The following is a 22304-nucleotide window of genomic DNA, read 5'->3' as shown; positions in this document are numbered from 1 at the left end:
GACATGCCCAAAATGCCTTATTTCACAAGGGCTCTGCTATGGATCAAATGCCATATTCAAGCAACTAGCTCCCACGAACCCTAGGCAAAAGAATAGTTAGCACCAGAAAACCAGAAAAGCACACTTGATCACAGCACACTCATAAAACAAGCAAGACAGTACCATAGAAAACATCCCAGCCAGAGCAGGAATGGAGATCAGCACACACAGGCTACTGGTGTGATCCCATATACTGCCCATTGGGACAGCAAAGTGACTGCTCTCTGGGCATCACATTTTGCAATTTGAAACACACTTTAATCATTCCTAAAGACATTCAGATAATACACCCTAGGTCACTCCTTATACCCTCTGCAGAATACACACACTGAGCTTGTATCACTGCAAATTCACTCTCAGAAGGATCACCCGTGGAGACTCTGCACGTACGCAGCAATCTGTAGATCCACATTAGCTTCTCACACAGCTGAAATGCCATCCTTCTGAGCTGCAGAGAACACGCTGGCAGCAAAACAGGAGTGGTTTTGAAGTTACAGCACCAGCATCCACAGCAGCAGATTTAAACATCACGGAGACAGAAAGACTAGCACAGAGCTGTGGAGCTGAGCAGGTTGTTTTTCAGATACTCTGAGAGGCAGATTCACAAATAGCTTGTTGATATTGAAACTGAGAAATTAACCAAATAGGACTGTATGTTTCAATTTTTTCACATCAAAATTTAAAGTGTATTTTTGGCTCAGTTTAAGTCATTCCTTACCGCTTGTCTTTTTAAGTCAGTCACTAAGCTAAAATAATTCATTCTTCACAGCACACTAGTGTTAAGCCACAGCAACTGCTCTGTTTCCACACTTTGGAAAGATTTCTTTCTCCAGAGGACTATAAACCAGTTATTTTACTTTCACAATGTATTTTTACACTGCACACAAATTTAGAAGTTACTCAGATGCTGATAGTATAGTCTATATGACTTTCCCTTTTTATTTTCAGAAGATGGATGGCTTGTCTCTATTCAGATGCACAGATTTTAATAGCAAATACTTGACAGTCAACAATTTCAGTGCATGAGCACATGAAATTAGCCAAGTCACCTATCTGGTACATCTTAAGCACTTTTCTGTTGCGCACAGAGGAATGCCGAGTTATTCTCACCGGCTGCTTTTCTCATTTTAACGCCATCTCAGTAGCCTCAGAGGTGCGATCCAGGGCCCAGGCTTTCCCCTGGTGACTGCAGAGGACAGGAAAGCTGGGGCCGAGTCACTTCCCAACACAACTTCACCAGGTCTTCATTCTGCAGCCTCTGACAACCCCCAGGCCAGGAGAACAGCAAAAGGAAAAGCTGGGCTTGCTTTTCAAAAATAAGGGTTCACTTAGAGGAGGGGCTGATTTCTCTGGAAACAGCTGTGCTCTTAAATGAGTCTGTATTTCTGCAGTCAGAGCAGCAGGAAAAATAATCTCTGCACCTGGTCATACCACATTTTTGGAAGAGCTGGCGTATTGTGCTCTGAGATAATGCAGTTGTCCTAGGATTTTACAGCCATAAGCACAGTTTATGTTTTTACTTGTCTTTTGCCAAGGTGTGAATTGCCGTATAAAACAAACAAAGCCCAGAACAAATTGAAAGATTCTGGTACTCACGGATTCACTTCAATTTGTAAGAATGAAACCTTGCCCCCAGTGCATCCAAGTTTACAGATATTATAAATCTTGAGAAATTCGCTGTTCAGTGCCTACCCACTCTGTGTCTTGATCTATACCTATGGCTCCTTGGCACTGCAATAATACAAATAAACAAAACACAATGCCTCGAGTCTCAATGTGGAAAAACTGCTTACCTGACCTGGGACAACGTCAACATGAAGTAGTTTTATTCAGTGGACAGTATGCTTACATATGAGTCCTTCAGCCCTCAGGAATCAACTCTGCAGAACTGAGAACAGAGTTGAGTCCTTCGGATAAAATTCTTAATGATTCCTCCATTAGCTTTCTGCTACCACTTCTAACAGCTTTATTTATTTATTCATCTTCCTCATAAACTTAAAGCAACAAACATTAAGTGCAAGAGTAGACCGTTCAAAGAAACATCGGTCGTTCTGAGCAAACTACAGTGTGTGGGAAACTTCAAGAAGAAAACATTGAGCATTTCAGTTGTGTTTGAAGAGTTCATTCATACTAACATGATTTTTCACTGAATTTTCGGGTGATTGGGAGCCTTCAGTTCCTCAGGCTTCCACAGAAACAGCAGCACCGAGTTTCCCAGCCTAGATCTCCCTGGCCATGCAGGAACCATCCGTGCAGAGAGGTACAGAGGTTTGTAGGAGGGACAGCTGTCCATCAGCATGTAGGTGGAAACTGAATTAGACAGTGAGTCATTTCAGACGAGACACTGGACGCCAGGATCAGGGCTGCATAGCCATAGCGCTGAGGGCCAGGGAAAATGGGAAGGCTGCACAGTAACTCTAAGTACAGATCTGAGCTAATGAAGCAGCACCTAAAGGTTGCTAGGTTGCTATCCAGTATATCTGTTACTGCTGGTGAGGTGCAGTTTTGGCTAATACCCTCAATGACTTACTTTTAACTCAGAATATATGGCTAATGTCCTCAGCAATCTATCTCCATTCATTCATTTATATTCTGTAAGTGCCTATGAACACTAAATTACCTATGGACAGTTCTTCCTGAGAAAACACATGGTTAGTTAACATATTACCATATCTAATCCAAACCACAGAGAGCATGACTGCCTTATTTGAATTCATGTTTAGGGTCAAAGTAACAGAACCCATAATTCTACTATTTCACACACTTACTGTGGGCAGGAATTTGTATCAACAAGATTAGACACACAGAAAATTATTCAGTGTTCTTTGATTGTAAGACCTTGGACCTTCTCTCTCTATGGAGCACCTGCCCCTCCATTAACACCTCATATTAGTCCACTAATGAGAGCGTGCCGCATGTCTGCCTCCACACAAAACTGCAAATACTAAGCAGATTTTGTACTTCAACCACCTGAAAAGTCTGTTCCTCGACTTTAGCCTATGTTTTTAGCCACAGAAAACCACTACTCATTCTTCAGTGCTTAAGGGAAAATGGCAGCCGTAGCAGTATCACGGACACCTTGGTGTCCAAGAAGCCGTTCATCTCCTCAGTGCAGGACTGAACTGACTCAACCTAAGCCCAGCCTGTTCATTGCCCAAGGGAACATGCAACTTGCTAATTCTGATTTTCAGCCTAGGCTGTCCAGTCATACCAGACCAGTAAGGCCTCACATTTCGCTACATACCTCCATCTCTGGTTTATCATTGATTTGCCAAGGTGAAATTAATAACACAACACATTGGTAAAGTGCATTATGTTCTTTCTATACTTCCATATTATGCACTTCAGGTCTCCCTACAAAATGGAGGTGGATTGAATTTTTATAGTATTAAAGTCTATGGAGGAAAAGTGGTGTATATTTTTTTAGTAGTAACAGAATTTGGCTATTTCCTACCATAGTTTTGCCATTTTGTTCCTAATCATTGCTAGCACATATTCAGTCTCAGCAACGCAGGCAGCCCAAGAAATGCTGATAGCTTGCGCTGCTTAGCCTAGCTGTGAGCTGCAGGATGTGTCACGGTGCTTAAAATTATGCTGGCTTATCTCAGTGCCTTATCTCAGGAGGAGCCAATGCCATCCCAGCTTCATAAGCAATGGGAGTAATTTCTATAGAACCAAGACCAGAATTCACTCTGAAGCTCTTTTTTTTTTTTTTTTTTTTTTCCCCCTGTTACAGCTATAAATCTATTACCAAGTCTAGATGTGGATGTACTTTTCCCTGAGTTTTGGGTCTTTGCAGGACCTTCTTGCTCCTATTTCTTGGCAGTACGGAATTAGTATTTACCTATGCTTACAGAAGTAAAGTGGATCAGTGACAAACTTTTAAAACAGCAGTCAAATCTACATTTCCTTTTGTGGTCTTATAACAATGTCATAAAGAACAATATGGTATTTTTCAGGCAAGGCTTTTTCCCCAGTGAAGTATATGGATTCAGTAATGTGAAAAAATATGCATGCAGAAGTGTAATACATGTACAATACATGTGTGTTGTAAAATGTATTTCCTAAAAAGAGTCAATATTTCATTTTCAAAAGTCAAAATAGTTGGTATTTGTATTTGAAATTAATTTTGTTTAGAAAGACACTTCTTTTTTGAAATTAATTTTGTTTAGAAAGACACTTCTTTTTTTTCACTCAATTATTCTTAATTTTGTCTGAATGAAAATTTTCATGTAGCTCAGTATAACTTTACATCTTTCTCCAATTGTTTCTGAATTGAAAATTCAGCTACTTACATAGTCAGAACCATCATTGAGACCACCAGGAAAACTTCATTCTCATTGTTTATCTAAAAAGCCCAAGTACGGTGGCATCATACTTGCCTCCATAATTACCTCTCTGAAAAATTTATGCACCTGAATGAAATAATTAAAAAATTTGAAGGGTTTTCACCATCTCAGATGGGACCACAATATTACATAGAAATATAAGGTGTACTTGCATAAGCCCTGCTGGCATAAGTAGGAAACACAACACGTCCTGATTCATCTGCAGTCTGAGTCCTGTGGAAAACAGAGATCTTACTGGCTTAAACAAGAGCAGGTTTTGTCCTGACACGCTGGAGCACAAACCAGATGGACCTGGATTTCAAATGCCTTTTTCACCAAGTACAACAGCTGTATCCAACATTGGGGGAGTCCGCCCGGCAACAAAATGAGAGCACTTAGAAGTAGATCTTAATTAGTCAAATGAAATAAGTGCTCAAGGGCAAGATGTGTTTACAATACGAGCAGACAAAACTATGTACCATGCAATATTGACTGAACTAAATTAACTGAATGCTAAGCAGCTGGACCTCTGTTGCTAATGTTTACATAATGTGCTTATAAATAGTGTTGTTCTCTTTTTAACTTCGTAAAGCAACTCAAGTCAGAAAAAACTTCCAGGATTATGGCTCAGACTGGGATAGCCATCTATTGTACAGCAGCTCCAGATGAGAAGGAAAGAGGAGGAAACTGAGGGGTGAAAAGAGTGATTTGCATCAGACTTATAAATTCTACATAAAATGTGCTCCTGACAGCACTGCAGCAAGTGACCTTAGTCTGATTCATGGGAAGGTGTGGAAGTCCTTTGAGTTAGCAAAAGAGGTGAGGGACTGCAACACTGGGCTTTCAGGAGAGGTCAGGTCTCTCTCAACACACCGAGGTCTCTCATCCTGAGTCAGCACCCCCAGCCCACGCTGCCAGGGTTGGAGTAGAAACAATCTGTGGTCTGCGTTTTGCTGCTCCTGAAAATAGATCTTTTTTTCTTCCCTCCTTATCAAACAAGCAGGGAATGAAGTGTAGAAGATGAAAAGAAAAAAGGGGGGAAAAAAGCAAGCAAACCTCACGAGAAGAGGTCAGAAGCTTTGGTTCAACTTTCTGGATACATACCTGGATGTACATACCTGGATAGATTTTTATTCTGTGAATATACAATAGCTTCTGAACAAGTGTAAACTTCTGACACTCACATCACCTTACGCAATGATTTCTGCAATTTATCTGTACATTGTATTTCCCTTTATTTCTTTCAAACTAGCCACTACACATACGATTTGTCGCTTTCTTGGGGACTGCGAATAATCATGTCCTGTTCAAGCTCCCCATACTAACTCAGGATCTTACAGACTTTTGTCATAACATTCCCTCAGCCACCTTAACTCCAGGATGCAGAGTCATAACTCAGCCAGTCCTTCCTTCAATGGAAGCAAGTCTATCATTAATCTTCACCTTGGTCCTTCTTTGTAGCCAACTTAGTACAGCTATTTTGGGGAAATAAAGAAAATTGCATATAATAGTCAAGAAATAGCACAACATGAATTGGAAAGCCTATGAAAATGCAAACAAAGAATTTTGCATTTGCTCTCCTTTCCTTTCCTATTAATTCCTTGGTTTGTTTTTTTTATAGCTAATGAGAATGAAACTCTTACTAGTGAACAGGAAAAAAAACCCCTAAAAATACCAGTGTAAGAGGTACCTTTACACATGAAAGCCATACTACATAAAACATGTGCATTTCTGATTGTGCACTGCATTATATTTATTTTAGGCTCAGTAGGTCCTTTGACATCACTAGCATAATCCAGTAGGAGACGACAAATAAATTTGCATTTTCAGTATGAGTCTGACTACTTATCCAGAAACCTTCAATGTTTCCATCTATTGAGACTACAGCGATACTGAGAAGTCCTGCTGTGTTAGCCATTAAAGAGATATTAAGTAAAACCAAACAATTCCTCTCCCAAAGGACTTTCAACCTTGTATCAAGTCTCACTGGCAAATGAGATTTAAAAAGTTAGAGGGGCAAACAATGATAACAAGCAACAATGAACCAATATTAAAGGTGTTTGCACAGTAAGACAAGGTTATAATTCACTCTCTGAACTAGATTAGGATGTTGCAAGAGTGACTTTATGCTGTAATAACATTTATTTTCTGCTTCTAATGGATAGGAAGTGATGTCTCCAACTGAGATGGAACAGATTGCCCCATATGTTAAATTTATTTTTATTTAAGAAACCTTCTTAAATAACTGACAATTTGTAGTACTCCAGCAGCCTAACCAAGTTTTCACTTGGGTCAGTATTTCTTAGGCTAAATTCTGACTCATATCCCCAGTTACAGTCTGCCATCTGCCTATATAAAGTATTTCTCAGTGAGAAAAAGTCACTTATAGATACAAACACGCACTTGAACACAGGCAGCAGGGAGCCTTTTCAAGCAATTCTATCACCTTAATGCTAACTAGTGACATTGCTTTCCAAAACACATCTTCAGATCTGCAATGTTGGGTTTAAGTTGAAATAGTGCAATAAATTTACCACTGTATGGACCACCTCGGTGGTGCGCAGAAGAAATGCTTTATCTTCCCGTTTGAATACAGTCATAAGAATAATAACTGTGTGAAACAAGAAAAAATATATTGTAAGAACACATTCAGCAACAAAGCTACATTGTCAGGAAAGGGACGATCCAGTAGTGATGCAAGAGGGTTGGGTTCCAGCCTTGTGTCCTTACATGATTTGGGACACACAGAGCGGAAATATTCTTTTGAAACACCCTCTTTAGATTCAGATCCCTAGTGCAGAGACCCTGTTGATGGGTCATTTGGAGCTGCCTACCCTGGAGAATCAGAAGGAAAACAGGCTCCGTTTGGACATCTCTGTGGAAATGATAATACTAGTAGAACCACGACTGTATTTGTTAAGTTAATGTAATACAGACCTTTTTTTTATCCCAGAGGTATTTGAGATGGTAAGTGCTGTGGTGGAACAGCCTGGTGACATAAACATCTAATACACTGTTAACCTCGGCTATATCACAATGTCAGCAACATTGCTAAAATATTTTTTTCTGTGAACAGCAAGACTTTACATAACCTATTTCTTGCTGTGCTTGAATCTAGTTACTTTTTAGATCTGTGGTACTCCTGCCTAAGTGTTCTCACTTAAACTCTCAGCTGCTGGTCTAGAAGAAAAAAGAAAAAAAAAAAGAAGAAGTATTGGCACATCAAGGAGTATATTATCATTTCTAGATGTTATTTTCTAGGAAGCAGCAGCTTAATATCACAAGCTGGGCAATTAAACATATTTTAATAGTTTTGAAGCTGGAAAAGAATCAAATAACAAAGGCTTAAATAGATCAAATAATTTTCATGGGACCTTTAGTAATTTAAAAAAAAAAAAAATCTTAGCAATCTGTTATTTAGGTCAACAAAATCACACACAGAAATCCTGGGAAAATTGTTGGATTAAGTGGGCTATACTGCTAGGGATGGCAGCCCACAAATCGGGCCATGTTTGCTCCAGAAATATTGAGCAAATGTGTTTAAATCCCAATGCACCTTCCATATGAAGTCCAGCCACTCAACACAATCTCTTACATTAAGTGACTCGGCACCCATCAGCATCCCGAAACCCGCCATACTAATTGCTGTCCTGGCCAAATTCGGAGTCCCCCCGATCGCACGTTTCAGGCCCGTAGAGCCAGGCCGCCCCCCGAGGCGAGGCTCGAAGGAGGGCGGCGGGCAGCGGGCTGGGAGCAGCGGGCAGAGGGCTGGGAGCAGCGGGCAGCGGGCTGGGAGCTGCGGGCTGGGAGCAGCGGGCAGCAGGCTGGGAGCAGCGGGCAGAGGGCTGGGAGCTGCGGGCTGGGAGCAGCGGGCAGCAGGCTGGGAGCAGCGGGCAGAGGGCTGGGAGCTGCGGGCAGCGCTGCGGGCCGGCCGCTGTCACGGAGCGCGGGCGCCCCCCCGTGTCCGCTGGGCCGCGCTGCGCCGCCGGGCGGGGGCGGGGGGGGGCGGACGGGACACGCGTGGCCGGGGCAGCCAAAGGTCTCCCTGGCCTGTGCCCCTGCGACTCCCACGCTGATTCAGATTTTTAGGCAACGGGCATAACTGAATTAGGTTAGCTTGTGTTATTAAATCAGTTGAATGTTATTAATCAGAGCGAAAATGGAGGGAGGGGTGTGAAAAGGGCCCCAGGTGATGTTGGCACAGAACAGAAGAATCCGGTTCACCCTTTTTTCTTCCAAACCCTGAAGCAGAATCCAGGATTCTCACATCTAAAGCTTCATCTGTGACTTTGCAGCAAGTACCTGTGCAACATCTAGGTAGTGCTGCACCCTAGCCCCTAACGACAAAGAAATAGCTATGAGCGTTACCTCATGCAGAGAATATCTGTGTGGTACTGAGTCTACACATGCTCAATACCCCTTCAGTATGAGATGACAGTTTACCGTTTCCTGTTTTGCTCCATCTTTTTTTAAAAGGGAAAACATTCAAGAGAGGTTTTTTATAATAGAGATATGCAAAAAAATGAAGTTAACATTTCCCTGACAATCTTAGTCTTGGCCTTTTAAACAGACTTAGCAGTCTTCATTCCCTCCTTCAATCATTCTGTATTACACCCAACACGTGGCTCATGTTGGCCCCGTGGTCTGTGTGCTTTAAAGTGTTGCAAGACTGAACTCCCACTACCAAGCAGCTACCTTGACCTTTTGCAGCGAAAAGCTTTTGGCTTCTGCCTGGAAGGAATGGAAACCAGCCATGCAGAGAGCCCTGTGTGGCAGCCCTGGGATGGTTCATTTCAAAAAAATTAGCATAAGTAATGGCAAGCACAGTTTTAAGCAAGCTGCAGCGATCCATACTATACAGGTTAGTACAGCTTTGGGAGCAATTCAGACAGCTAGCAAACCATGGCGCTGAGCAGTTCACAGATAAGATATGTGAACACTTAACCTTGTTCAGCTCATCACTGTGTGTTTGCATCGAAAGATAGCTGTTCAATAACTGCAGGCTTTCCAAGCAGTCCCTTGAGCCTGTCAGCAAGTTGTGAGAGCTGCTCTGATTGTCACCAGGGAAACTACGGACCCGTTCTGCATGTGGTCAGCCTTCCAGAGATGAGGCTGTTACCAGGCGCTATCATAGGAAAAGGCATCTCAAGACTAATTTCCCTAGCTAGAAATTGCATTACTGGTGCATACAAAAGGATAAGTTCCTAAGTCTGTAGAGGCTTCTGATGCTACGGTTGGTTCAGCTGGCAAAACTACTGTCAAGTTTTCTAAAGCTTTGAGTTCAAACACATGTTTTTATTTGATCTGTGTTATATGATTTAAACTTGATTAAATCTAGTACCTGAGGGAAAAGGCTAAAAATAGATGAGATGATGTTTTTCTCTCCTTTGGTAGATACCTGGAGAAAGTAGTAAAATGTAATAAATTGGAACCAGTTTAAATATTAGTTCAGAAATGTCATCAATTGTGAGATTTTTTTTGAAACTCAGTCACTTTTGAGTTTAATCAAAATGGTTTTGAAAATGGTAACAATAATGTTAACATTCCCCTTGGTAGAATGGCAAATTAATTTTTAATTAAATGATAAGTAATCAACATTGCTGTTAAAAGAGAAGAAACGTGCTAGTTTTGAAGTCAGTAGGAAATAGTTCCGTGATAACGGAAGATCAAAGATGGCATTGTCTAATTAAAATATAAAATGTTGCATGAATATAAAAGGGATACCTACAGCTCCCACAGACATTGTCAGGTATTAAATAGCTCAGGCACCTGAATTCTTCTAGAATCATCTTTGCCTCCACTTGTTCCAAACTTTGTATTTTGTCACAGCCGGTATAGGAAATCAAATGCAAAGCTGGGAACTGAACCTGGTTTTACTGTCAGAGCTCCTTCTAGAGAGTTTAAAAGTTTCACTGACGTTATATCAGTCTGTTGGTAAACTGAGAAACTCAAACCTGAACAAAAAGTGGTAGTATTAGAGCTAGCTAGAAATTGATCTTTAATTCTGTCCTTGTTTTCTGTCTTCTCCCTTTCCACACCTAGAAGCTTCCCCTGGCTACAGAGGAGGCTACGTTGCTCCCGTATACAGAAAATGTCACGCAACAGAAGGCTGAATTCCTGATTAATGGCAGCTCCTTCCACTTTAACTGCAACTATTTAAGGCAAGTAATAAACTAAAAAGAAAAACCAATAGTCAAATTGTGCCTCTGTTTCAGATGGATACACTACTGATGATATTGAATTTTACTGGCATGGAGGAGAATCGGCAGTAACGGGAGTTAATAACATCGAGCTCCCACAATTTTCTATCGTTGATTACAAGATGGTATCAAAGAGAGTGGAATTTACAACAGGTGAGCACTGGCTATTGTAAAAAGCTCCCCCCTCTTCCCCAACCCAGAAATATCAGTATCTACCTTTTGTCAGGCATTAGTCATTATATGACTTCTTTCTTTCAGGAGCATATCCTCGATTATCACTTAGCTTCCGGCTTAAAAGAAATATTGGATACTTCATTTTGCAAACCTATATGCCTTCCACGCTGATCACAATTCTGTCGTGGGTATCTTTTTGGATCAATTACGATGCCTCTGCAGCCAGAGTTGCGCTAGGTAACTTCTTTTCAAAATCACTGATCTGCATAGATACTTGTTGCCTTTGAATACAGCAGCACCAAATCCACACAGCTGATTGCAGCAGCATTAATTGTGAAATTACACTTGCAGCTCTGCAGTTAGGTTGGGATCCTGACTGACTTCCACTTGCCATAATGGTCTTTGGATCAGGCCAAAAGTATCTTGCTTCCAAACTGAAGCATTAAGGTCTAATTCAGGTATCTAAGGGTATCTACACTGTGCTGCATCAACATTTCATTGATGTTTAAAAGCATCCTCTCAGGCCAGATGTGTGGCTGGAATGAATACACAAGATCGTGCTGACATCAGTGGAGGTATCCCAGCTGACACAAAATAAACCTGTTTTACCTACATAGTTGGTTATTGACCATACCATGTTCCTTACTACAGCTTTCCATAAGAACCAAGATCTTCTGCCACCATCTGTGCTTTAAGGCAGATATGCTTTTCAAATGCTAATGACAGAAAGCCATTTTGTCCCACCTCTTTTTTATCCCATCCCACCTATCTGTAAGTTCAGCTGATTACACCTGTGCCTAGAGTTATTATCTAGATGCATTAATGACCTGTGATTAAAGCAGACTGAAAAAACCACACCAAAAAAAAAAAAAAAAAAAAAGAAAGAAAGGATCATGCAGTGATGGATAACACAATGAGATGAGAATGCTTTACTTGCGGGCACCCCTTTAACAGGAAAAGCTGTTTTGGTACGAGTTTATATATCACTTTCTCTACATCAAAGACCATCACTTTATCATAAAGCTTCTCCTTCTCCTTCCAATCCTCTGTTTTCAGTCAAAAACTGTTATTCCAGTTCCCCAGAGTGATGCAAGTCACCCTATAGTGTCAAGCAGGGCTGCTGCAGTAAGTAAAGTGAGAAGCATTTCCTCATAGAAAGAACAGTGATCAACTCTTTGCTATCCAGGTCAGCCAACACCATGCTCCCTAGCAGAGTTATTGTAAAAATTAAGGCAAGATGTATCAAGATAGGCTGGGCTTTCAAAAGCTATTTTGTTCACGCTCCGTTGCATGGAAAGCCAAGGAAGGTGCCATCAGCAGGCCTGCAAGGATATCTTCCTTTCCAGCCCTGCAAAATGCATTCCCTTGGCTGTTAAGAATCTGATCGCATAGTTAAGCCAACTGCATGAGAAATGCACGGTAGCTGGGCAATGCTGTCATTACGCCTTTTACGCTCGAATCTCCTTCCCCATCTTAGTCAATGTCTTTTTCTTCCTTTCGCAGGAATCACAACTGTGCTGACCATGACCACCATCAGCACCCACCTCAGGGAGACCTTGCCAAAGATTCCCTACGTCAAGGCAATAGATATTTACCTGATGGGATGCTTTGTGTTTGTGTTCCTGGCCTTGCTGGAATATGCCTTTGTAAACTACATATTCTTTGGGAAAGGACCCCAACGTCAAAAAAAGGCAGCAGGCAGGGCAGGATGTGCTACAGGCGAGAAGAGCAGATTGGAAACAAATCGAGTCCAGGTAAAATGTTTAAGCTAACTTTTCAAACATTATTTCTGCTGTGACAGTGATGATGTATATGATGATAGAGACAAATGCCATTTGAACACATATGCAAAAGCATTTAAGATTGTCTAGAGAAAAATCATATTTTAAGGAGATTACAGCAACATATGGTTTGTTCCATCTTCAACTGAAAACAGAATAAGAAACGACAGAAAATGCAAATCAATATTCAGAACAAGCATGTCTTTGCAGCTCAGAAGAAATACAAGGAGCACAAGGAAGTTAAATATTTACCATTTCAACTGTATATTTCTTTGCTATAGAAGAAATGTTTATTATATAGTTCCTCTTTACACACAGAAACTTCACCAAATATAGAAAGCAAAGACAGATACTGTTGCTTCAGTGAGTCTTGAATGAAGCCCACACCACTGAGCTTCCAGGAACACACGGAGGATGCAGCTAGGTTATAACAGCTTTCAGATGTCAGGATTTTTCCCTCAGGCTAAATTCAAGCAGACCACCACTACCCACTCTTTAAAAACAAGCCAGACAAACTCCAGAAAGTAATATTACAGACATTTTTTTAACAGGGAAAAGTTTAATTTAGCTTCTATAAACCCACTCTATTTTTTCCAATTTTTCAGAAATAAACACTTCCCTCAGGTGCATTTGGCCTAGTCTGACTCAGAGAAAAAATACATATCCTAATGGGCCAATAATTTTCTTCTGTTCTCTGCTTTTCTTACAATGTATTACATTCAAGTATTAATGAGATCTTACCCAGGCTGTCCTATAAATTTCTCTACTGTTGTGGCCTGAGGTGATAACATTTGGACAAAACTGTATTTGAGCCCTCTGTTCAGCTTGAAGAACGAGACCGACTCATGAAACTCTAACAGGTAAGACTAGCTTGATGGGTGGTTGCAATTTCACATACAGGTCAGGAAGAGCGTTTCAGAGACTCTGTGATATTTTACTAGTTCTAGAGTTGTATGTCTTGTGTCCCAGCAGCTACGCCACTGCAGCTAAGCATCATTAACGGAGTCGTCATGTCCTCAGTCTCAGTGAACTTGTGAGCACATTAAAAGTCCTTACCCGCATTCACCTCCTGTCCCAACGTGTAGGAGATGCTTTATTACAGTGGGTGCACAAATTCAGCTCAGGCTTGCAGCAGTCTCCAAGGTCCCACAAAGTATTGTCCTCCAAGAGCAGAGGAGATAAGCCACCCCATTACGGATGGTTGTGAGCAGACACTGTCTGTCCATTCCTTTGGAAGATAAGGAAGGGAAAAAACCCAACAAAACCCACAAACTTTGACCAGTCACTTCAACAGCTCCTGAGATAATCCAGCCTAGGTGAGAAGAAGCACAGCAAGGGTTCATGATGAAGAGGGAAGCAACATGTCTTCAGAAGCCAGCCTTGGCTACATGGGCCCCAGCGCACTGAACTGAGTAAAGGATGAGAAAGTGTAAAGGATAAGAGTGCAGGTAAGTTCTTTTTTCTACATATTTGGAGAATTTGTTTAACTAACAAAAAGGCCTAGCTCATGACTAAAAGCTTTTGTCTAAATGTTACACTAGCAAAGATTATGCTGAGACCAGTACTCAGAATGGGATGGAAAGTATTTACAACCACACTTGAACTTTTCAGACCACCACACGCATCCACCAGCATTTTTTCTGACAGAAAACGGAAGGCACACATGTATACATGCTTTGTACCAGGATTTGTAGGTGTTCAGACCTTAGACTGCAATTCCTTTCTGAGATTGAGAATGCTTTAAGTGAAGAGACTGCTTTCTGCCTGTACAGTGCAGGTTTGTGATTTTAGATACACACATATATATATTTTTATTTATATATACATGCCCACAGACACACACATGTGAATGGATATCAATGGATTTTGTTATCCCACTGGAGATACATTGATGTGGGACCTTGTGAGCATTCATTTTTCTCAGCATGCAAATGCTGGTATCCAACAGCCGTATTTCTGTCTTCGACAGGAAGACTGCACATGACCGGAGCAGTGGGACACAGTAAGGTTACGTGATCTCTAGTGAAGACAGCTCCCAGCCCCTCTCCATCATGTTTTGAGATTTTCACTGGAATTATGATGTCTGTACCAGAGCAGGGGAAAGGTTTTTTGGACCACAAAAGAAGTAAAACTGTAAGTATATACAGCTATAGGATATTTTTTTCCCCTTTTACTCTTGACCCGTAACACTTTTACAGGGACCTATAACCAATAGAAAATATGTAACAGTGCTTCCTCTCTTTGTGCCAGGTGAAGATACTGGTCATTCCCATCTGACATACAACTCCTGTGACTAAAAGAGTTCAAATTCCTTCACCAGATAACAAAAGTGTTAGACAACACTCGGCAACACTGACTGCGACATTAACACAGTATAGAGAAGACCAGGTGGAAAATGAAACCATACTGCTGTTTCATATGTGGCTGTTCCTTGCTCTACAGACTGAAGAAGGTGGAAATAAAGCCTCTCCACTTTCACAATTTATGCCATTTTAATTTTTAATATGCAAAAAAATATTAATCTGTAGCAAACAAGCTTTCTGTTTCTCTGAATAAAGCATAAAGACTGTTTATATCTCCTTGTCCATTTGTCAAAGCTAGATGTCACTGAGGAAACCACTATCATTATGGATAAATAGGACAAACCACCCAGCAAGAAAATATTTAGTCTATGCATGCAACTGCTTCTGTTTCCCCAATTATAATGTGAATAATCATTACACAGAAGACATCTCTTGACCATGAGAAAGAGATAGGATGCAATCATAATACGAGTGGGAAAGGGGCTGAGCCATCAAGGGGTTCATAAATGGCAACACAAGGCAGGTGGTAGATGGTCTCTTGCTCCCCAGTTCTGCACAGCATCACTCCTTCCTTTCAAACCTTATGTGAACTTCAAAACACCTGGGGTGAAAGGCCAGAGACCAGCTATAGGCTCCAAGGAAAACATACGGTTTTCCAGTACAGCAGCTACTGGAAGAAGAAAAAGGAGGGAGCACATAACCACCCAGCTAGCTCAACCTTCAAGTCAATCCACACCTGAATAAGTATATCCCTGCCGAGTATAACCTGTTTCTTTGCAGATCAGATTGTGATAACACTACTGCAGTTGTTCCAACAAGACAGCTTATATGAGTAACACGGCCCTGAATCTTTCATCTTAAGAGGAAGAAAAGATGTTTTTGTATTGAGACAAACAAAAGTTCTTACCTTTTATCTCCCAACAGTTAACATAAAAAAGTAGGCAGGTAAAAACCCATTCCAGACAGCACTAAGCATTTAAGACCCATCCTCTGTCAAGGAATGCCAGCATGCTCTTCCCCTAGAGGTGACTGACTACTTTTTATGTGGTCAACACAGGACTGTTGTTTTGGGGTTTTTTTATTACTTTAACTATTCTATACTTACAATATCATTTGATGATCCTAAGCAGGAAACTCATTTTCTAAGTAAACATACAAACCAGATTATTATTTCTTTTTATGATGTTTCCTGAGCACACATCAAGGCTTTTCCATCACTGATGAAGATTCACGTATATATACATATATATGTATGTATGTATATACCTGAGCTGATTTAGGCTTTAGTTGGTTCCAGTGCAAAGGAAGAATTGAAAATCTATAAACTCAATATAGATACACACTCAGTATAGATACAAATGTCATTACAAGAAGCGTCACTGTATACATGCATCTGAAGAGAATTCAAACTTTGATAATTATACCAGATGACTAACATAACGTCAGCTCTAGATGCTTTGACATCCTCCTCACATATTCTTCATGATATGTTCAAAACACAAAAAAACCCTAAACAATTCTTCAGCTTTCTACAACTTTAGGCAAAATTTATGCATTGTACTAACAAGGCAAAGTGTATGTTCATGCAAACACACATTTAGGCTCAGAATATCTGTTAGGCAAGAAATCCTGTTTTCATCTGAGCAATGGTCAGTTTATGTAATAAAATTTAGGGCATTCCAGTTAAAGAACAACAAGGTGGTGTTTGAAAGAATAAATGCGTTGTATCCGAGCAAGGAAGAACTACTCTGGGCTTGATATGGCTCATCTTTCCTACCTAAGGATGGGACTGAGATACTCTATTTGTAAGCAGGCAGCCAGCTAGTGGGCCAGAAAACTGAGTAGACAGAGCCTTGTCTCTTCCATCCCCCTTTTTTTGTCATGCCATCCTGCGCAAATGTGTCAAAGACTGTGTACAACTGCAGTACATACCTGATGTGGGGAAAGAGCCTCGTCACTCAGACATGGGGTGGAATGAGTTTAAAGCCTGCTGGCTGTTTCTGATGCACAGGCTTCCTCCAGCACAGGACCAACAGCAAGCCCCAGGGTACCTCGTGTTAAGTAAGGGAGAAAAGATTTTAAGACAGAAAATTGACAGCTTTTACTGTGCACATATTGGCTGTTAATTCATTCTAACATTAACATAAATGACACTAATAACAAGTCTCTTTGGGGGATCCCTTAACAATTTGTACATTTTCCAGATTCCTATGGGAATTTGTAGAAGTCCTATGCTTCAGAAACAAAACCTCAGCTGCACAAGTTTTAAGAATATTTTGGAGTGAACTTCAATAAATTCTGAAAGGGTTTTTAATGATGTGGGAAATTAACTATTAGTCCAGATTCACGTCGCACAAGCGGAGAGTTTGACCCAGGTACATAAGAAGAGGTTTTATACTTCTCTGAGCTAATTTATTCAAGATCAGCGTAAGGCCCTTTGCTCTGAATTGCAAAGACTGCAATTCAAAGACTGAATTGCTTCATGATGTATACAAATCATCCCACCTAAAATGATTTAAATAAAACTAATTTTAAAATATAGCAGGTTCATTCTTAACAATTAAAGCAGGAATTCATACGCTGCTTGGCTTATAATAAACTGTCAGGGTGTATTAGTTTATGAAACATCCCTATGAATTACTTTAGCTCGTAGGCAGTTATGAGTTGTCTTCATAAAAGAGAAGCCATAATAACTGCTTAATGATGCTTGCACTACCGTTACTACTGTTACAACTCTAAAGTCAATTAGCTTAAATGATAGATCATGTAATCAAAGACAGCTCAAAGACCTATTTCATAAAACTAGGAAGAAAAGGTTGACCTATCAAAACTTCTGAGAATTAAAAAAACCCAGACACTCTTTTTACATGGAGACAACTCTGAGATCATTGCTTTTTCCACAGAAAATGTCAGAACTTAGGAGCGATGAATAGTCCCATAGTTATGGCAGTCCTCTGTAGAGGAGGAACTCCTAGCTTAGATATTCCTTCTGCTTAAATTTGAAGACTTGACCTAAAACGTATAAACTGGGTAGCCCCTATCTCAAGTAGAGATTGCAAACACCATGCTGGTTTGTGAGCAGCTGGCCTCTCTAACCCAGAATATGTGAGCTTTTCCCACCAAAACAGTGGCGGGAACTGGGATGTTCCCACTGAATGCTCATTTCAGCATGTACAGAATCAGTTGCTAAACCTGACTCGAGCATTTTCTATATCTGTGGTGACTTATTACTCCATTTAGGAGACTTTTTTCCCCACAGCTCTCCTGGGTGGATTTTGTACAAATAACCCCTTCACTTCTTTGTTTTCAGTTAGTAAGTGCTAAATCTGGCACAGTGTAAATACACCAGCAGTCATCACAGACCGTTTTCTCCTCCTGGTGATGGGAAGGAACATCTTCCACGCTCCAGGTGAACTGAGGCTTTCTCTGGCTTCCAGCTTTCCTCTGCAGCAACCTCCAGAGACTGGATTTCCCCATGTGCTCTGCTTGGAGTTTGTTCTTGAACATACTTCAGACCTGCTGTAAATTATTATACCATTTCCCAGCTCTGCTATATGTTGCTAAAACTGTAAAACTCAGAGTGCACACAAAGCATTGCATATCCCTGATGCTTCACAAGATACTGTCAATAAATAATTTTTGGGGGGTAGCTTCAATGCCACACTTTTTAAAAAAAAAAAAATAAAAAATTAATACTCAAGCCTCAAGGTGAAGTCTTTCAAGTTTCATTTAAGAGGTCTGTATCCTGCATGTATTTCCCTCATAAGAGCTACAGTGGATTTTTAAATGTCTGGGAATTTGAAACATCTAAAAAGTCTTTATGGAGAAGTCAGGAATCATCCTGGAAACACCAAAAAACTTTTCCTAAAAGAGGTTTTACTACAAATACGTAGAAAACTAAAGATAGTGAGAAGGTAAACACTTTGTAGTAATGCAGCCATTCATGGTTAATCACATTCATATATAAAAAAGGCAATGATATTAAAATATTTTATATAAATATATATATATATGGTTTGCGCCAGACATGTACATACTGGTTGCAGTTTCTAGTTCCTTGCTCAGATACTTAAAACAGTGCCCTAACTAACAGCACAAATAAAGTAAGTGCTAAACATATTTGAAACAACTGCTTCTTGTACCGACATATAAAAATGCAACTGAATGTGAGGTTTCATTGAGTAAAACAGATTGCTCTGTCTGCACGTGAGCAAGTTAATGGTATGCTGTGGGGAGCAGGGATTTCCATCTCTGCAATATAGTAATTCTCCGAAATTAATTCTCATCACCAGCATATTACAATAACTGATAAAATGCACGTGTACCTCTATGTTCTTCATATGATGAACCCATTGTTATAAAACTGTTCTTGAAGCTAACCTACAGGACTAAAACTGTACAAAATTGACAGAGACAGCAACATTTTTTTTTCGCCTTGAGTACACAAAAGCTTAGGGTGTCAAGTCACCAGACATTAAAATTCAGTATTTCATAAAAACCATGATCTAAGTTAAAGATAAAATTAGAAAACTCTTGCTTTGCAGGGGATGAGATAAGTAACTGAAGGAAAAGTTCCCAGACCAAAGAGCTGGGTCAGAATGGAAAATATTTAGACGCCTAACAGATAATTTCACACCAGTCAGGAAAGTGTGTTTTCACTTCTGTCAATGCTATACAAGATGTGACTGCCACTGCAGCCCCAGGAGCACCTTGGCAAGAGAGCCGGGAGGTACCTGTCCATCTGAGAGACACCTTGGGCTGGCTGAGGAACTTGTCTAATTCACATTCCTTCCTTGACACAGGTTGATCCCCATGGAAACATGCTTCTTAACCCACTTGAAATACGAAATGACGTCAGCAGCTCAGACATGTTCACGAGCCTCCATGACCCCCGAACCACCACGTACACATACGACAGTGCCAACCTGCAGTACAGAAGAGCCACTTCCAGCAGAGACCTCTACAGCAGCAGCGGTCTGGACAGGCACAGGCTTCATAAAAAAGGACGCTTACAAAGAAGGGCATCCCAAATCAAAGTCAAAATCCCTGATTTGACTGATGTTAACTCGATAGACAAGTGGTCCAGAATGGTCTTTCCAATCACGTTTATTCTTTTCAATGTTGTTTACTGGCTGTATTATGTCCACTAATTTATGCAATAACATTACCATAGACTAACATCATTAGACTTGTTTCTTTTCCTTCTCAATTTTCTTAACTCTGAAGAACTGCAGTAGCCATAATGTTACATGTTCAAGGTAAGATACCCAACCATGGAATACTTTCAGATTTAAGATTTCAAAACAAACCCAACAAACCAGCCTCATCACATTCATACCAGAATAGTACAGATCTGGTCTTAAAGAGCATCTTCAGCAAAAGTGCTATTCCTTGATTTTTTGTGCATCACCCATGATCTCTCTATACCTGCTTTTATATTTTCTTTACGTGGAATAAAAATTAGTCCTATTGTATTTCTTACCATGTATTGGCAGCCCACAGCAGCATGCTTCCAAACAAGACAGCAAAAGGGCTCAAAGTAGTAGTCATGTCACAGTCTTTCAGCATTTAAAGAGTGTAAAGAAATTTGAAGAAATAACTGTTTGAAAGATTATAACTATTACACCATGCATCATTCGAAGTTAATAGTTATACTGGGAAGTATTTCCATAGTGTCTGTGAGAAGTGCCACTCGATGAGGTGGAAGTCAATTCACATTTTCAGAGACAGGGATCTTCAAAAGAAAGAAAGGGTAGCAGAGACAAATCCCACTGAGTTTCCAACTAAGGGATCAGCTGATTGGATCTAACTGGAATTTTGTTATTTCCACAAAGTAGCAAAGTTGAAACTGATGAGAATAATTGTGCCATCTGTAATTTTGTATTAAAAAGTAGAAAACAAACATGCACATTCCTAGAAGCAATTCCTAAGGGATACTCCAGCCCAAGAGTAGCCACTTTTCTTGACTCCCAGGTTTGCTGTGGCTGGTAATTGCAATACATTCTCCCAAGAGGCAGCAGATGTCTGGGAACAGATCTGAGGAGAGATCTGCGCATGGTTTCCTACAGATTTCCTTACTCTGCTGAGGAGATAAAACTGAGTCGTATGGCACACGGGTGATGTTGGGCACACTGCTCCTGAGGAGTTGCCTCTCCCAACCGCTGCTTATGGCCTGACACAACTCCAGCCAAAGAGCCACAGGCAAAGTGCAACTGAGGAGCAATAGCTCAGTCATTTCCTATCTGTATCAAATCCATTTTCCTTCTCCATTGCCTTTTTTTTTTTCCTAACAGTGTTTACACTATGCTGCCTAACATAGCATTTTATTGAAAGGGAACTAGTATCAGTTAACTTTTACTTTGTATTGGAAGTGTTTCATACTTTTAGGAGAGTCAAGATATGCAAGCTAACAGAGTCTAGGTAGATACTGAGATTATTGTTACCAATGGCAGCTGGTACAGAAAGAAACATTGATCAGGACAGTAGGCAGCAATGCTGGCAGTTAGGAGTTAGTAGAGAATACAAAATAGTGATGTGGAAAGCTTCTGCACCAGTTCCTCGTTGCCTGGCAGTAAGGTCAACTGATGACCTTATCACCAGCTGACATTACAACTTTTTAATCAGAACGTAATAATAAATTAAACACCCCTACATGTTAGTGTTTGTCACACCCTGCAAGACCTGGACGTCCTAACAGATCAGGACGTGGTGCCCCTCCCCTTTCTGTGTGCAGCAGGCTTCTGCAGAAACAGTGTGGAGTGGTAAATCACCAAACAAGCAAGGGAATAGGTTTAATGTACTCATTACAAGAAATATAAGGCTGCAAAAAGAGGCATTTGGCATTGCTAATCTAGGGGCATTGTTGAGACTATCAGTTTTTCTGTGGGTTCCAAAGTCTCAGTCTCACCCCAAGTTCGAGGGAGCACAAAGGTGGTCTCCTCAGCCGTCTTCTCTCTGTTACGACCTTTAACATCCAGTCTATTAAAGAGTTGCACAATTTTACCAGATTAATCAGCCACTGGGTACAATTTGAGGTGATTCAGGACAAATATTAATTCAGTCAAATGGCTCTTCCGAACTTGTATGCCTATCCCCACCCTAAAACAACTCCAAATAATTTTTCAACATTTGCACCATATTGGCAACCAAAATAAGAACTGCCACACATCATCCCACATGGGACATTTTGATTAATTTTTTAGTCAAATTTAAACAATGTTTAGATCAAGAATATTTTAGTGGCAACTAACAATAGTATTTAGTTATCATAACATAAACAATACACAGAACATATGGATGTCTTGCATGCTAAGCAAACTGAAATTGCCATAACTGCAAAAAATAGCCCAAGGAGGGAGCCAGCAGTAGGGCCGTATGTGCTGCCCATTCCAAACACACACCCCATTAAACAGTTTTTAATTCAATGAACTGGGACTGGACTTTACAGAGAGAGTAATTCCACAAGCCAATGAACTTGCA

The 22304-nt window shown here is 40.5% G+C and overlaps 1 protein-coding gene across 2 annotated transcripts in view; it reads left to right on the top strand.

Annotated features, from left to right (window-relative positions):
• GABRB1 (gamma-aminobutyric acid type A receptor subunit beta1) overlaps positions 1 to 19999 on the top strand; it is a 129363-nt gene extending 109364 nt beyond the window's left edge. Inside the window, exons 6-10 of one of the 2 annotated variants that reach the window (XR_012835364.1) lie at positions 10583 to 10720; positions 10826 to 10978; positions 12245 to 13970; positions 14492 to 14655; positions 14773 to 15093. Coding sequence is in view for 1 of the 2 variants with exons in the window: in XM_075752223.1 (XP_075608338.1) it covers positions 10583 to 10720; positions 10826 to 10978; positions 12245 to 12495; positions 19628 to 19975 (890 nt within the window). In the remaining variant the exon portion in view is untranslated. Of the gene's footprint in view, positions 1 to 10582; positions 10721 to 10825; positions 10979 to 12244; positions 13971 to 14491; positions 14656 to 14772; positions 15094 to 19627 lie in introns of those variants that run through there. The other variant, XM_075752223.1, reaches the window with a different exon arrangement.
• Positions 20000 to 22304: the final 2305 nt, after the last annotated feature.

The sequence above is a fragment of the Balearica regulorum genome, chromosome 4 (genome assembly GCF_011004875.1).
Source record: "Balearica regulorum gibbericeps isolate bBalReg1 chromosome 4, bBalReg1.pri, whole genome shotgun sequence".
Lineage (NCBI taxonomy): Eukaryota > Metazoa > Chordata > Aves > Gruiformes > Gruidae > Balearica > Balearica regulorum.
Note: the sequence above shows the minus strand (reverse complement) of the source record. Positions and strands in the feature narration are given on the sequence as shown.